We start from the raw sequence: 16,098 nt of genomic DNA on the forward strand, positions 1-16,098 counted from the left end.
TTTTTTTCTTGATTCTAAATTCATAGAATGTTAAACAATCAATCATATTTTCAAAACAATATTTGAATTAATTTGTTTTTTCCTCCAACAAACTGGCAGTTTCTCGGTTCACATGTTAAAATCGAATCATAATGATACTTCTGTGCTCTCTTGTACTAAGCTTGCTGGGATTCCAATCTAGTTAGCATAAGAGAGCACATCAGAGGCATCGATATTTCAAAGCAGTTATATTTAATGCTCAATTTTATAAAAAAAAAAAAAAAAAAAAAAAAACAAAAGACGTTTATTTTTCTTCCACAGGCAACCGAGCTATTATTGAATGTTAGTAAAAGCAAGTTTGTAGATAAAAATCGTTTAGAAACTTGAAATTTAAAAATTTTAAAAACTTGTTGAACAACAATTAAAGTTTAATATAAGACGCAATCTTCAATGAAAATGTTTTATTTTTATTTTATTTCAGGGACAATCATTTCTCAACCTTTCAAATGAAACACACTTTATCAGTACTATCTAAAGAAGATTTTAATTGAACTTACACTCAAAATTTGAACCTTCCATTACTTCTCGACGGACCCGTATTTACAAGATTTCTTAAAACACCTTTCTCTTTCCTCACAAACAGCTAAACAGTATATCATTTAAAAATCTAACAATCACAATCCGAACCTTCCTCCTCCTCCCTCACGGAACGATCTGACACTGCTCCCGCTGCTTAATTTCCTGCATGTACGCTTCCAGATCGTCGTCGTCGGCGGAGGACGCCACCAAATCCGGCGACCCAAAGTCGACCGCTATCGTTTGCACAGCTGACCCTGGACAGAGGGGCTGCCGTTGCAGGTCAACTTCCGGTTGTTGTTGCGGCGGCTGCTGCTGAAGAACGGGACTGTAAAAGTGGACCGCCGTTGGGGCGTGGCGTCGCTTGCTTTGATGCCGCCGTCGCCGCTCTCCAGATCTTGTTGAGGTTGTTGTTGTTGTTGTGGCGGGTGATTTGGGGCTGAAATAGCGCCAGAATTTCAGCCGGTTCCGGTTTCGGCACTTTTTATGCTTAATAAATATTTTTATCTCACTCTGCTGGCGGCAGGTAACGTCCACGTTCGTCACATCCCCAAACACCTTGGCCGTCGTCTTGGTGGCCGGTTGATTGAGATTCTCGTCCAGCACGGACTCGTCCACGGTCATCAGCTCGGGCCGGTTGTGGTGATGAAGGTGGTGGAGGTCCACCGGGGCAAAACTGTTCAGCTGGATGCTGATTTTGGACAGATTCTCCGACGAACTGCGACTTCGGCCGACGACGACGACGTCCTTGGGCGGAAAGATGTTCAACCGGAGTTGCTTCTGCTCGGTGTACACGTCGAACCGCGCCACCTGGGAACCGTTGCACGTGGTGGTTGTGGTGGTGGCACCACCGTTGGCGTTGGCCACTTCACACTCTCCGGTCGTCGCGACAAACCGGTCGTGGTTGGACCGCTGCTTCAACGAGTGCCCCCGGGACAGACCTACGGAGTCGAACGTTTGCTTCTGAGTGGTGGATGAGTACAGACTTTCGTCTTTAATGGAATTGCCTGGCGGAGACAGAAAAAAAACGAAAGAAAGCAAATAAAATCACATTAGTAAAAAAGGATGATTGGAGCTTTTCACACATTCTTTGAATATCAAAGCCCAAACACGAAATCCAACCAAACCTGCCGGTTCAATTACATTTGGTATCATATTGCCATCGGGTTACCGCTCATGAATTATTAAAATATTTGCGCTTAGATAACTCCCGACCAGAAGGAGGAGGCAACACTTTCTTTCCGCTCAATCTAAGAATATGCCTCAATCAACAGCACACAGGGAAAGCAAAAAGAGTTATCATGTAATATCTCGCATGTGGGAGATACACACCTTCAACGCATCTGGCGCAAGGATTTGCAATTGACTCACAGCTAGAAAAGACTGTTGCGTAAAAGGAGAAGGGTTTTTGTCCTTGAAGGTGTTTTCAAGGATGCTGCGTTAGAATATATAAGAATTACTTTTCACCCGTAGGGAATATTGAAAATTGAAATGGGATCAGCCCTTTCAGAACGCCTTTTTTTCAAAAACCGTATTAGGCTTCAACAAAAAGCAAGCGCAAAAAAGTATATGATTTGCTTACGGACAAAAATCTGATCTTATCCATTCTAGTAAAAAAAAACATAATTTATTGGTATTGGTGCCTAAATCCCAAATATTAGGTCGTAACTGGAGCTGACGCTCAACCTTTGAGTTTTTATTAGAACTCAACCCGTAAGCCCGTAGGCTCTGTACAGGCTTTCAAAGATCGGTAATATTTTTTTTTTGTCGAAATTCTAATATTTTTCTTAAAAGGCCATTGAAAATGTTTTTTGAAGATTATTTCCAGGGTTGCCAGAGAAATCTTGGGATCACAGAATTTTCAAGTGCCCAACAGAATAAGGATATTGAATGCTTGGCCCTTTTAAAATGTTAGTCTTGATTCAAAAATGTTTGAAAATATTATTTTCGAAAAGATAGGAAAATTTCACGAATATTTCATGTGTTAACATTGAAAATCGGGCCATTAGTGTTGAGATATCGAGAATCGACACTAGATTAAGGTGGGTTGTTTAGGTGAGACTTAGAAAACTTCAATTTTCCTGTTTCTTTCTCTTAGAGCCGCTGTATCTCACCAACCAGAGGTCCAATCTTCAATGTCTCTTAGACAATTTCATAGCAAATTTTCTGAACTATTCAAAAAAAATATTTTAAGAAATGGTCACCCATGATCTCTTTTTTTTTAAATCGAAAAACTGCAAATATTTCGCTAAAATCAAACTTTCGGTGGCTATATCTTGAAAACGGAGCCCTTTATCAAAAAATCTGTAAAGTGCTTTTCGATTGCAAATTCAGTTTTACACAAAAAGTTCAAGTAAGTTTTTTTTGGTATAAATTTTCATTTTTTTTTAAAAATCACTATTTTTCAAAAAATCATAACTCGGCGGCAGATTTTTCAACCATACTTCTCTATAGCTCAAAAGTTGCGGGTTTTTGTCCTCTAAATTATATCAAAAATCTCGAAAATTAAAAAAAAACGTATTTTGGGAAATTGAGTTTTTGTGAAAAAAATATTAATTCAAAAATCGGCAAATTTATTTTCCGTGTACCTATTTTTTTCTCAATGGTCCTCAACAATACCTACAACTTTGCCGGAGACACCAAATCGATCAGAAAATTCACTCAAAAGTTACAGCTGTTTATATATTAACGTACCATTTTTGTATGGACAGCTGCCAAAATTGTATGGAGACTTGTATGGGTGAACCAATGACGCAAAATAGCCTATTTGGTCATAGGGAAGGCCCCCACAAAGTTTGAGCCAAATCAAAAAATACTAAAAATAAAAATGGTCAAAATCAGCCGATTTCGTAGAGAATTGCTCTACTGCCCAATTTTTTCGTTTTTTTTATTTTTCCGGTGTTAATTCCGGTTGATCATTTCAAGCAACTTTTGTTCTACGAAAAACTTTGCTTCTCCTGTTTTATGTTTTTCTCATTTTTATTTTTTATATTAACATTTATCTCGTTTAGTTTTTGTTTGTTTCTGATAGTATTTGGCTAATATACCACCTCCTTTGATTTAATGTTGTATATTTAGTTTTTTTTTTTTTTTTTGCTTTCCAAAATATTGAATATTGAAAACAGGTAAGTCCTTTCAGACCGCCCTTTAAAAATAGTATTAGCCTACAACAATAAACAAAAGCACTTATTTCGAATCAAAAAATAAGCTAATTGTGGTATCAAAACAAATGAAGGTCATCGCTCAAATTTTAAATGAAATTGAAATTGGTTGATTTTTTCCAGTTTTAAACATATTCCCGTATAAGATTATATTTTCTAAAGATAACAAAAAAATAGATTTTTTAAACATTTAAGTTTAAAAAAAACCAATCAAATGGTTCTAATTTATTAAAGCCAACAAAATTTTATAAAAAAGTAGCAAACAAAAATTATCCACAAGCTTTTTGTTGAAGTTTTCATATCTAACAAACATTGAATTAGGGTATAAAAAAAAGGATTTTTCAACCATTCTTCCCCCGATTTCAATAAAATTTCAATATTGTTTTGTCTGTCTGGATCAGATGTTATGCACTAAGATTTGAAACCAATAGTCATTATTTCAAATCCCGAGGTGGTTGATAGATTCAAAATAAGTTTAAGGCCAAGCCCTTAACAAATGTGTGTTATGATTTTTTTCAATTTTTAGAAGAAAATATCAATTTCAACAAACAATTAGTTTTAACTCTGATTTTTAAAACAGATTTTGAAGACTAGATTAGATTAGAATAAATTAGATTGGATTCAAATGATAACATTAAATTAATTAAGTTTAGATAAGCTTAAACTGGATTAGATTTAATAGGATTACATAGAATAGCATGATTGTATTTTAAATTAAATAAGATAAGCTTGTAAGAAAAGATTAGATTTGATTAGATTTGATTAGATTTGATTAGATTTGATTAGATTTGATTAGATTTGATTAGATTTGATTAGATTTGATTAGATTTGATTAGATTTGATTAGATTTGATTAGATTTGATTAGATTTGATTAGATTTGATTAGATTTGATTAGATTTGATTAGATTTGATTAGATTTGATTAGATTTGATTAGATTTGATTAGATTTGATTAGATTTGATTAGATTTGATTAGATTTGATTAGATTTGATTAGATTTGATTAGATTTGTTTAGATTTGATTAGATTTGATTAGATTTGATTAGATTTGATTAGATTTGATTAGATTTGATTAGATTTGATTAGATTTGATTAGATTTGATTAGATTTGATTAGATTTGATTAGATTTGATTAGATTTGATTAGATTTGATTAGATTTGATTAGATTTGATTAGATTTGATTAGATTTGATTAGATTTAATTAGATTTTATTAGATTTTATTAGATTTGATTAGATTTGATAAGATTTGTTAATTTCGTTTATCATAAATTATGTCAACCTTCTTTTACAAAAATGTTAATTCAGGCTGAAAATCTCAATTATTTCAAAACAATAACAAGCATTAAAATCATGCATATTACAGAAAAAAATCAAAACGAAAAAGAAAAGTTTTTCTATTGGGCTCAAACTTTGTAGGCATGTTTGTTATGAACATTAAAAAAAATGTAATGGATATGTTTCAAATGACAAAAAATTGCATCTTCTGAGCTATTGAACAGAGAACAGAGATTTTTTTTTCCCTTGTAATTACCTAGTAATATTTTGAAAACAAAATGATTTTTCCAAAACCTCAAAATTAAGACCAAAAAAATCATTTTATTACAATCTAAAAGCACTTTACCGTTTTTGTTAGAATGAAAATGTGAAATTAATTGAATTTTCAAAAGGTCCTAATTTTCAAAAGGCCCTGATCTTTTGAAAAGATAAACTCGAATTTGAAATAATTTTATCTGATGGATCAGAAAATTTAACCAGAGATTAATTTCTTGATATTGAAAATCGAACCATAAGTTGCTGACCAAAATAGAAAAATTGAAAAGTAATAATTGTTTCTAAAAGAACTGAAAATTAATACTTTTCAGCACCTAAAAAGGATGTTGAAAAGTTTATGTTTTCAGAACTTGTATCGAAAAGCAATACATTTCAATATTGTTTTGAGTATATTAAACACACTTACATTTGACTTAAAATTTCATTCAAAAGGTGTTTTTTTCTGAATTGTTAAAAAATGTTCTATGCTTTGCAAATGTTTTTTTTTTTCTATATGCAACTTCCTGCATATCCTACTTTTTCATGAATTGTAAAAAATCGTAGCCATTAAAAAAAGCTAAAATATTTATTTTTTATTTTTTGTAAAAATTTACATGTAGATATCTAGAATTTGAAAATTTCTCATGAATCGAAAGCCTATTTTTTACCGTGATTTGGAGATTTTGGATAAAACACTATCTTCTAAAATTCATAATTGAGAAAATACAATTTTATCACTCTGAACCAAAGATTGCATCATTTGTCATTTAAAAATATCCAAAATAAAAAGCTTCAACAAGAGTATTTATGAGTTATTTAATTTTTCGTGTTGATAAGTGGACACAAAATGAGCTTAAATTATAAATGTTTCTATGATTTAAAAAAAAGATCGAAAAAAAAAAATGAAAATTTACTTCAAAAGATCGTTATGTACTGACAGCCATTCAAGTTTATAAAAATCAATTCTAGAATTGTCAAAAATTGTTCTTAAATAGTAACAAAATCAAACTCACCTGAAAACTCTGACGATTCCTTGTTTGAAGCGGGACGTAGCTCGCGTCGGGACAGTATTCGGTATGAGCGCTCCTTGCCACCACGGTTCCTTGCGCGCGTAACGTGACAGCAGTGGGCCAGCGTCTCCTAAACAAAACAGACTGTAAATGAATCTTAAATAATCTGGGGCACATGCAAAACGAACCAAAATATGGCTTATATATGTGGTATAGCAACAGAGTTGAGTGTATAGAAGAAGAAAGGAGGAACGATTTACGACACCCAGTCAGTTTGGAAAAGCAATGATTTAGCGTGTGGTTGCGTGATTTTGGGCAACACCCCACTCCAACCTTCTCACTTCTAGGTGATTTAATCTCAACCTTTCTTAATAAAATCGTAAAAACGTCCACCGCCTTCGAAGGCACAGCCCAGCCGTCCAAACGGTTTCGTGACTCAAGTTCTTAGCGTCCGTAAATTACTTCAAATGAACCGACCTTCCCTTCTGTTCTACGGTCGAGTTGGTACTTATCACGAGGTGCCTCTCAGAACAGTTTTCATCAAAATTTACCAGACCAAAACCAGGCGACCAAGGAGGGGCGGTCCCTGCCAGGAGCGACGCAGAAGGTGAGCCACGACAGATTCGGTTATCAAGAAGGGTCCCATTTTCCAGCGGGGTTTTGTGGTTCAACAGTGGCATTTTCAGTGGAAAAAGTTTATGTGTGGTGAAATTTCCCTTCGGCGAGCCGGCAACATGAAAGTGAAAGTGAAAAGCAACAGCCATTCGTTTTCACCGCAAGGCACACGGGGTGGCCAATTGGGAGGGCTAGATGGAGCACATGAAAGGGAAAGGTCCAGCGAGAGTTGCGAAAACATTCTGTGATTTTGATTTTGATTGGAAAAAAAATTATGTGAAATTTTGAAAAAAAAATAGCTTTCACCAATAAAGACCGATTAAATTAAATTAACAAAAATAGATGGGTATACTTTTGGGAGTCTTTATGTGAATTTGTGAGATTTTGTGTGTCTTTGTGTGCTTTTGTGTGCTTTTGTGTGCTTTTGTGTGCTTTTGTGTGCTTTTGTGTGGTTTTGTGTGGTTTTGTGTGCTTTTGTGTGCTTTTGTGTGCTTTTGTGTGGTTTTGTGTGCTTTTGTGTGCTTTTGTGTGGTTTTGTGTGGTTTTGTGTGCTTTTGTGTGCTTTTGTGTGACTTTGTGTGCTTTTGTGTGCTTTTGTGTGCTTTTGTGTGGTTTTGTGTGGTTTTGTGTGACTTTGTGTGCTTTTATGTGCTTTTGTGTGGTTTTGTGTGGTTTTGTGTGGTTTTGTGTGGTTTTGTGTGGTTTGGTGTGCTTTTGTGTGCCTTTCTGATATCAAGAGTTCAAAATCAGCCCTAAATTCGCAACTTGACCTGGAATATTCCCTTTCCATATCGATTTGCCATAGCAGAGCACCCCCAAACAGACGTTATCATTTGTCGTCTCTCGGCGGGAGCTATTTTTTCTTCCTTGAAAGCAGCCACAAACTTGACTTACCCCTCGGCACAAACCCGCTCCGCACGGTTCCATGCCATAAACCGATAAAATATGGCCACCATGTGCGGCGGGAGCAGTCCAGAGAAACGGAAAGTGGCCAACGTTTTTTTTTCGGCCAAATTTAAGGAGGGTTCTTCAATATACCAAGTCGTGCGTCCACTCCGGGGACCAATTTCGCCTCAACTCGCACACACACGGTTTCGGCACGCAATAATTTTTTATTATCACTTTTGTATCACTTGCTGGAGCAATAATCATAATATTTAACATTACTGCAGCAGCCAAATTCCGATCCGAAGAAACGTGAGGACCAACACTTAAGAAAATGGTGCGGACTTCCGGAATATAAACAATATTTAAATGAGAAACTTTTCAAATTAGGATTCTTGATGTTGCCTAATTTCAAACAAAAAATAAGTTTTCGAGAACAAAAACACTTTTATTCTCGCAGATTTATCAGCTCAAACTGCCACCAGGGACAGCAAAAGGTGAAAACATCATAAACTGGAATTAAGCTCACAGATTTCATCGTCGCAAAGTTTGACGAAAAAAAAACACACATGTGACACCGTTTTATTGTCACTCCAACGGAGTGTTTCAAATCCCTGCCCAAAGTTCGTAAAACCCAACCGTAATCCCACGTCAATCAAAAGTTTGCACAATTGAACTCGCAAGTGACTTTCACCCAAGATAATCGCGCGCAAAACCTTCATCTTCAAGCTTCATTAATTTTCCCGGGAAATAAAATGACTCATTTGCTTGGCTCTCTTTTGGCAATCACCACGACGTGGGGGTCGACCTTCTTCGGAGTGCCATCTGGCAGCAAACATGGTCCAACCGGTCCCACGCGGACCCGAGTGTTTATGGCCAATTATCGAAATGTCATATCCTTTCGGCTGTCCCGGGGAAAATCCATTGCCAAGTTGGGGAAATCTCTGTAAATTTGTGAATTATGGAATTTTCCAGTTGAAAATTTTCTTTAAACCATTTTTGTCTCTTTGTCTCTTTGTCCCTTTGTCTCTTTGTCTCTTTGTCTCTTTGTCTCTTTGTCTCTTTGTCTCTTTGTCTCTTTGTCTCTTTGTCTCTTTGTCTCTTTGTCTCTTTGTCTCTTTGTCTCTTTGTCTCTTTGTCTCTTTGTCTCTTTGTCTCTTTGTCTCTTTGTCTCTTTGTCTCTTTGTCTCTTTGTCTCTTTGTATCTTTGTCTCTTTGTCTCTTTGTCGCTTTGTCTCTTTGTCTCTTTGTCTCTTTGTCTCTTTGTCTCTTTGTCTCTTTGTCTCTTTTTCTCTTTGTCTCTTTGTCTCTTTGTCTCTTTGTCTCTTTGTCTCTTTGTCTCTTTGTCTCTTTGTCTCTTTGTCTCTTTGTCTCTTTGTCTCTTTGTCTCTGAGTTAATAAAAATTGATTTTTTTATGATTTTGCAAACCTTTATAAGAGCAAAATTTATTGAAAATTTGGCAACCCTATAGATATTAGGGCGCCAAAATTTCCCGGGTTTGAAATTTCCCGGGAAACGGGAAAAATATTTTTTGAATCCCGGGAAATCCCGGGATCCCGGGAATTTTTTAGAACAGTCATAAAATCTATGTTTTCATTATATTTGTTATGTTAATCAAGCTTAAAATCATAGAATTAGCTCAAAACTATTAATTGGTGATAATTTACACTTCAGTCTTAAGGACGGTAGATTTTAGATAGCTTAAAAGAATTTAATAATGGATTTTTTTTATCTTTGATGTGCTTTGAATTTAAAATGAAGCACAATGTTTAATCCAAGGTGATTCAAACTAAATAAATCTTATAAATATATTTCTTTTATTTGTTTTATTTTACATCACTAAAAAAGCTAAACAAAATCATTGAAAATGTCTAAAAAAAAACAAAAAACGATAACAACTACATTCAGTGTAAAATTTTAGATAAGTTGAGAATGTTCATATAAAACATATTTTACAAATTATCTTTAAGTCAGTCTTGCCAACTGGAGAAAATCGGGACTGCAGTCTGAATAGGTACAGGAGATTTTAAAGCAATAAATTTGGAAATCAGTTGTTCTGTTTACAAAATCAATGAAAAATAAATCATTATGCAAAAAAAAGGCTTGAACAGCTGTCTTAATTAGCTACATTTATCAGATGCTGGTGTTTTCTGAAAAATAATTAAAAATGATATTTTTTTTTATTTAAGAGCTAAGTATTATACCAGGACTATTAAATTAAATAAAATAGAAAATATTTAAAGTGCTAGGCATTTTGCAGATCTGTTAACTTAAATTTTGTAAAATAATTTTTCCCTGATAATCCAAATTAATACTTATATATGCCGAATACTAATTTAAATGCTTTAAAATTCTTATCGATTACTAAGTATTCACTTGTTCATCTATTTCCACAAACATTTCTGAATTTCCAGTCCGAAATCTGTTTTTTTTTCAATTTCGGGAATTCCCGGGACAAAATAAAAAAAATCCCGGGTTTCGGGAAATCCCGGTTTTGCCAAAATCCCGGGATTTTTGTCCCGGGAATTCCCGGGATGGACGCACTAATTAGATATTATAATCGATACTTACGTAAATTAGGCAACTTTTTAAAGCCGATTGATACTATTTTAGATGATAACTACATCTATTTTTTTCTTACTATTGCTGCCCTTGGATTTTTTATATAAAATATTTCCTTTCAGTTGGCAACCCTGTGGCTTTTGGTTTTTATGGCTCTAATAACTACTAACTTCTAAAGCTTGATTTTTGATTAAAATATTAAATAACTTATAGAACTTTTTTACTTTTGATTGATAGTTAACTAAGTATTTCAAAAAACGATTCAATAAATTATAAAAAATATTATCTGGCAACCCTGCCATTATATAAAGGTATTAAATCAAATTTTCATTTTTCTTGTAACGTATTTTTTCAATTTAATGAAAATTACCCTTTTGGGAACACTGCCAATAATATTGAAATATTTCCAAAAAAATCTTCCCAGAGAACTCCATCTGGGGGAGGCCAAAGGCCATCGGCACACAAACCCCCGTCCGTGACATAACCGAGCAGTTTCGGACTGTTGTTGTTGTGGGCAAGACACTTTGCGCCCCGCTTTTCCACCAAGAAAGTGACAATTTGAGCGTAATTTAAGCGGTCGCCCCCGTCCACTCCTTGTCATTATGGTGATTCTGGGCGAAAATTTACATTAACCCTTTTGCTCCGCAGGTCTCCCACAGTCTGGGGTTCGCTAGACGCTTCATGGGGATTTTAGAGTGAAACTTTGATCTTGTTTAGTTGTTCGAAGGAGAGAGAGAGAGAGAGAGAGAGAGAAAGGGGATGCCAAACGGGAGGGACGTGTTTCGATTTGCTGTTAATGGGGTAATTAAAGTGTTGAGAATGATATTGAATAAATAAGAGTGATGTTCTGGCCTGACAGAGTGAGCAGAGCGGGTCGGACGGAAGGCTCAAATAATCAAACTCTTAGGGCGATAAATTTGCTTTACGATGTTCCGCCCTTTTTAATAATTTAACGAGCCATTTGCTGTTGTTTTGCATCAGTAACCTAGATCTAGGAGGGACATTAACAGGAAAAACTAATTGCATTAGTAGGTTTTGTTGTTGAAACTTATTAAATATTCACAACGGAATAAACTACTATGTAGAACACTTGTTTCATAATTTATGTCAGCCATAGTTAAAAAAATCATCAAATTCATCTGTCTGAAAATGTGTTAAATGAAACAGCAAATGTTATAAAAATGCACCTGTTTGAGGAAGTTCCCTTATCGGATGCAAATTTAATTAAAGCGGCAATCAGGTCAATTCAGGAGCATCCGCATTTAGATGCAAACATAATGTCTTTTGTGGCCTGATTTTACTTCTTGCTAACGTAGTGCAACCTCCATGAAAACTGATACTGCAAAGCTTTAAATCCTCTTTTTTTTTCGAGATGCATGTTTGACACATTACTTGTGTAAAGTCATGATTTCTTAAAAAAAATTAGCTAATGGAAAAAAAAACTCAAACTTTTGAATTCATAGATTTTTGAAAAAAACATTCATATTTCAACAAATCCAACGTTAAATAATAAGAAACCTTACATAACAGGGGAAAACACATCGAAAATGCGCAGTAACGCTCTTAATGGACAGTAAAAAATTGTGTACCGTAAACCGGGGTGACTTTGATAGGATTTCAATTTATTTTTGGAATATTTTCCAACTGGTAAGGTTTTTCTTAAGACTATTATTTTTAAAACATGTACTGGGGTAGTCCACATGAGAGCCATACACCATTTTTGAAAAAAGAGTTATTTCAATAGTGTTTAAAATAATAGTTACGTTAAAAATTCTTAGTTTGAATTCCGGGGTGACTTTGATAGTCATAGTTTTTCTTGTTCAAGTCAGATTTTAGGTGTTCAAACTTTATTTTTACGTCAAATTTACCATTACTATATAGTTTTCAAGGAAAAATCAATGTTTATATTTAGTTAACTAAGTTTATAAGCTTTTTATTAAAATACATATAAATTTTAGGAAAAATGGTTCAAAAGTTAGAAATTTGCCTGAAATTCGTTGAAACTAGTTTTGGTTATGAAATTATCGATTAATATTGCATTTCAAACTGAATTAGAAGCAAACATCAAAAGTTTTCACTTGTTATATGAAATTTGTTCAACTGAAAATGCTTATAAAACAAGGGATTTTTTCGATTACTGTTTCAAAAACACATGGGTAATTCTCCGCCAACTCACACAGCAGTTGCCCCGACCCCTCTTCGATTTGCGTGAAACTTTGTCCTAAGGGGTAACTTTTGTCCCTGATCACGAATCCGAGGTCCGTTTTTTGATATCTCGTGACGGAGGGGCGGTACGACCCCTTCCATTTTTGAACATGCGAAAAAAGAGGTGTTTTTCAATAATTTGCAGCCTGAAACGGTGATGAGATAGAAATTTGGTGTCAAAGGGACTTTTATGTAAAATTAGACGCCCGATTTGATGGCGTACTCAGAATTCCGAAAAAACGTATTTTTCATCGAAAAAAACACTAAAAAAGTTTTAAAAATTCTCCCATTTTCCGTTACTCGACTGTAAAAAAATTTGGAACATGTCATTTTATGGGAAATTTAATGTACTTTTCGAATCTACATTGTCCCAGAAGGGTCATTTTTTCATTTAGAACAAAATTTTTCATTTTAAAATTTCGTGTTTTTTCTAACTTTGCAGGGTTATTTTTTAGAGTGTAACAATGTTCTACAAAGTTGTAGAACAAACAATTACAAAAATGTTGATATATAGACATAAGGGGTTTGCTTATAAACATCACGAGTTATCGCGATTTTATGAAAAAAAGTTTTGAAAAAGTTGGTCGTCGTCGATCATGGCCGTTCATGGTCACCCGCGACAGACACGGACGACGAAACAAAGAGAAACGCAAAAAGTAACTTTTTCAAAACTTTTTTTTGTAAAATCGCGATAACTTGTGATGTTTATAAGCAAACCCCTTATGTCTATATATCAACATTTTTGTAATTGTCTGCTCTACAACTTTGTAGAACATTGTTACACTCTAAAAAATAACCCTGCAAAGTTAGAAAAAACACGAAATTTTAAAATGAAAAATTTTGTTCTAAATTAAAAAATGACCCTTCTGGGACAATGTAGATTCGAAAAGTACATTAAATTTCCCATAAAATGACATGTTCCAAATTTTTTTACAGTCGAGTAACGGAAAATGGGAGAATTTTTAAAACTTTTTTAGTGTTTTTTTCGATGAAAAATACGTTTTTTCGGAATTCTGAGTACGCCATCAAATCGGGCGACTAATTTTACATAAAAGTCCCTTTGACACCAAATTTCTGTCTCATCACCGTTTCAGGCTGCAAATTATTGAAAAACACCTCTTTTTTCGCATGTTCAAAAATGGAAGGGGTCGTACCGCCCCTCCGTCACGAGATATCAAAAAACGGACCTCGGATTCGTGATCAGGGACAAAAGTTACCCCTTAGGACAAAGTTTCACGCAAATCGAAGAGGGGTCGGGGCAACTTTTCCCGATTTCGTGTGAGTTGGTAGAGAATTACCCACATACTATTTATTATTAACAAACTTATTTTACCTTATCCTAGCGGAAAATTGTCCAAAGAATCCAAAAATGCAATCCGTTTTCCGATTCATTGAGAAAAATATGACACTTTGAGAAGATTTAAATATTGCTATTCATCAACACTTTCTTAATTATAGTTAACTAACGTTTCAAACATTTCAAAATTTTATGAAATGTTCTTCTTGAGGTACTTTGAACACTTCTCTACCACTTTCAGTATGATTTATTACCATTCCGTACGTATTTAATTTGTACTCTTCATTTTGCGGAAAAATCTCAAACCTATCAAAGTCACCCCGTTTTACGGTACACAGAAAAAAATTGTTTAAATTTGGAAGGTGTAGTTTTGAAAGGTTGAATATTACCTCTTTTATGATGTAATTTTACCTCCATTTAGTGACAAGTGACATTTCACCAGAAAAGTGATCAAATAACACATTTCCAGAGGTAAAATTACACATTTTTTCTAACATAAAAAATGTAACCCTTCTCAGATGTAATATCACCATGATTTTTTTTACTGTGTGGTATCAATATAATAGTTTGGTATTCACCTCTTGAAAATAGTCTGGAGGATAATTGAAGAGAAAAAGTTGGTATCATACATTTGTTTTATTATTCTGATATTGAAAAATTTCAAAAATATTGAAATTAGATTACCAAATATTGGTATATTTTGTGGTTCAACAAATTTTTAGGTCCGTGAATTTTTTTTACAAATTTTGACAAAGCAATTAATTTTGCATCAACACTTATAAGCGATTTTTTTCATTGAAATTTAAAAAATTCAAAGATATTTTTTTAAACAATTTCTATACCCTTAGAAATACTTAAATTTGGTGTTTTTGTAATGTTTAATTTTTTCCTAATTCTTCAAACACTGTTTTTTTTTTATTTTTCTATTGACATAAGTCATAAGTCCGTTGCAAAAACAAAAATAAAAAAAATTGGGGACTTTTGCATCGAAATTTCACAAAAATTTAAAATATTTTATAACTGTTTCAATCAAGCTCACAGTGATTATCAACGCAGGGAAATTCATTTTAAATTGTTTTCAGGTGATTGCACGTCTAATTCATTGAAATTTGGAAGTTTCTTGATTTTTCAGATTTTTTGAGCCAATATTGAGAGGGGGCGACATAAACTTTGAATAATATTTGCAACGGCCTAATGACATCTCAAAATATGGGCTTTGATTAGCGAGTCGGAAAAAATCCAAATTATTTTTTTTAACTTTTTATCATAAATACTCTATTTTGATATATTTTACCCTTTAGAATTTTTTGTAAAGCTTCAAATAAACACTGATTTTTTATAAATCATTTTTGGATGTCAAACTAAATTTGCAATCGAAAAAAACTTTTGTAAATAAGCCAATTTTCAGCTGAAATTTTTCGTGAAATTGAAGACAAGTGAAGAGCAAGACAAGGTATACCATTTTTATTTGTATTATTCTGACAAAACTACTCAATTTTGTTATGTTGTTACTTTTAACAGTTTTTTTTTTCTTTCGAAGCTATGGGAAAGTTTTGTGCAACTTTGACAAGGTATTTAATTTTGAATCAAAATAACATTTTACAACAAATGCTTGGAAATGGATTGGAAATAAAAAATTACAAGGTTGATTTTTTTTTAAATAATTGTTATACCCGTAAAGACTAACAAATTTAATATTTTTTGTGGCATTTCATTTTTATCAAATTCTTTAAAAACATTCTTTTTTTACATTTTCTATTGCCCTTCTATCATTATGAAAACTAAAAATAAGTCGGGAAACCATTCATTATTATATTCAACTTCACAAAAACAAACTTTACGCCCTTCGTTTTATTCCTATATTTTTTCTTGTGTTTTAATGCACCAAAAGTGCCCACTTTTGAGCTATAGTGCATGACGGACGTTTTTACTTGCGCTAAGTTATGAAATTTGAAATTATAACTAATTTTAAAAAAGTTCGGAGCAAACACAAATTTTTGCCTAATTATGTTTGAATGTTAAATTAAACTTGCAACTTTTGTAATATTTTGATCAAATGATCGTTTTCAAGTTAGAACTAATTTAGGTAGAGGTCTTTTTTTCTAATTTTAATCGTCCATCCCTCAAGAACATATTTTAAAACATCTAATTCTCTATATTTTTTTTACATACTCGATTTGAGCATTAGTAACTGATGGAGGAAAAATTTAAACCAGCTCTCATAACTACATATAATTATTCCTACCGATTTTTAATGTCAAAAATCAAAACTCTG

At 33.4% G+C, this 16,098-nt stretch overlaps 1 protein-coding gene across 2 annotated transcripts in view; it reads right to left on the minus strand.

Annotated features, from left to right (window-relative positions):
• Positions 1-504: 504 nt before the first annotated feature.
• The window catches only part of LOC120432295 (pyrokinin-1 receptor), a 52,424-nt gene continuing 36,830 nt past the window's right edge, over positions 505-16,098 (minus strand). Inside the window, exons 4-6 of one of the 2 annotated variants that reach the window (XM_039597482.2) lie at positions 6,262-6,388; positions 1,068-1,562; positions 505-994 (exon numbers count right to left, since the gene is read on the minus strand). In XM_039597482.2, the coding sequence (XP_039453416.1) occupies positions 792-994; positions 1,068-1,562; positions 6,262-6,388 (825 nt within the window). In that variant the 3' untranslated portion in view covers positions 505-791. Of the gene's footprint in view, positions 1,563-6,261; positions 6,389-16,098 lie in introns of both variants that reach the window. The other variant, XM_039597481.2, reaches the window with a different exon arrangement.

The sequence above is a fragment of the Culex pipiens genome, chromosome 1 (assembly GCF_016801865.2).
Source record: "Culex pipiens pallens isolate TS chromosome 1, TS_CPP_V2, whole genome shotgun sequence".
In the NCBI taxonomy this organism is placed as follows: domain Eukaryota; kingdom Metazoa; phylum Arthropoda; class Insecta; order Diptera; family Culicidae; genus Culex; species Culex pipiens.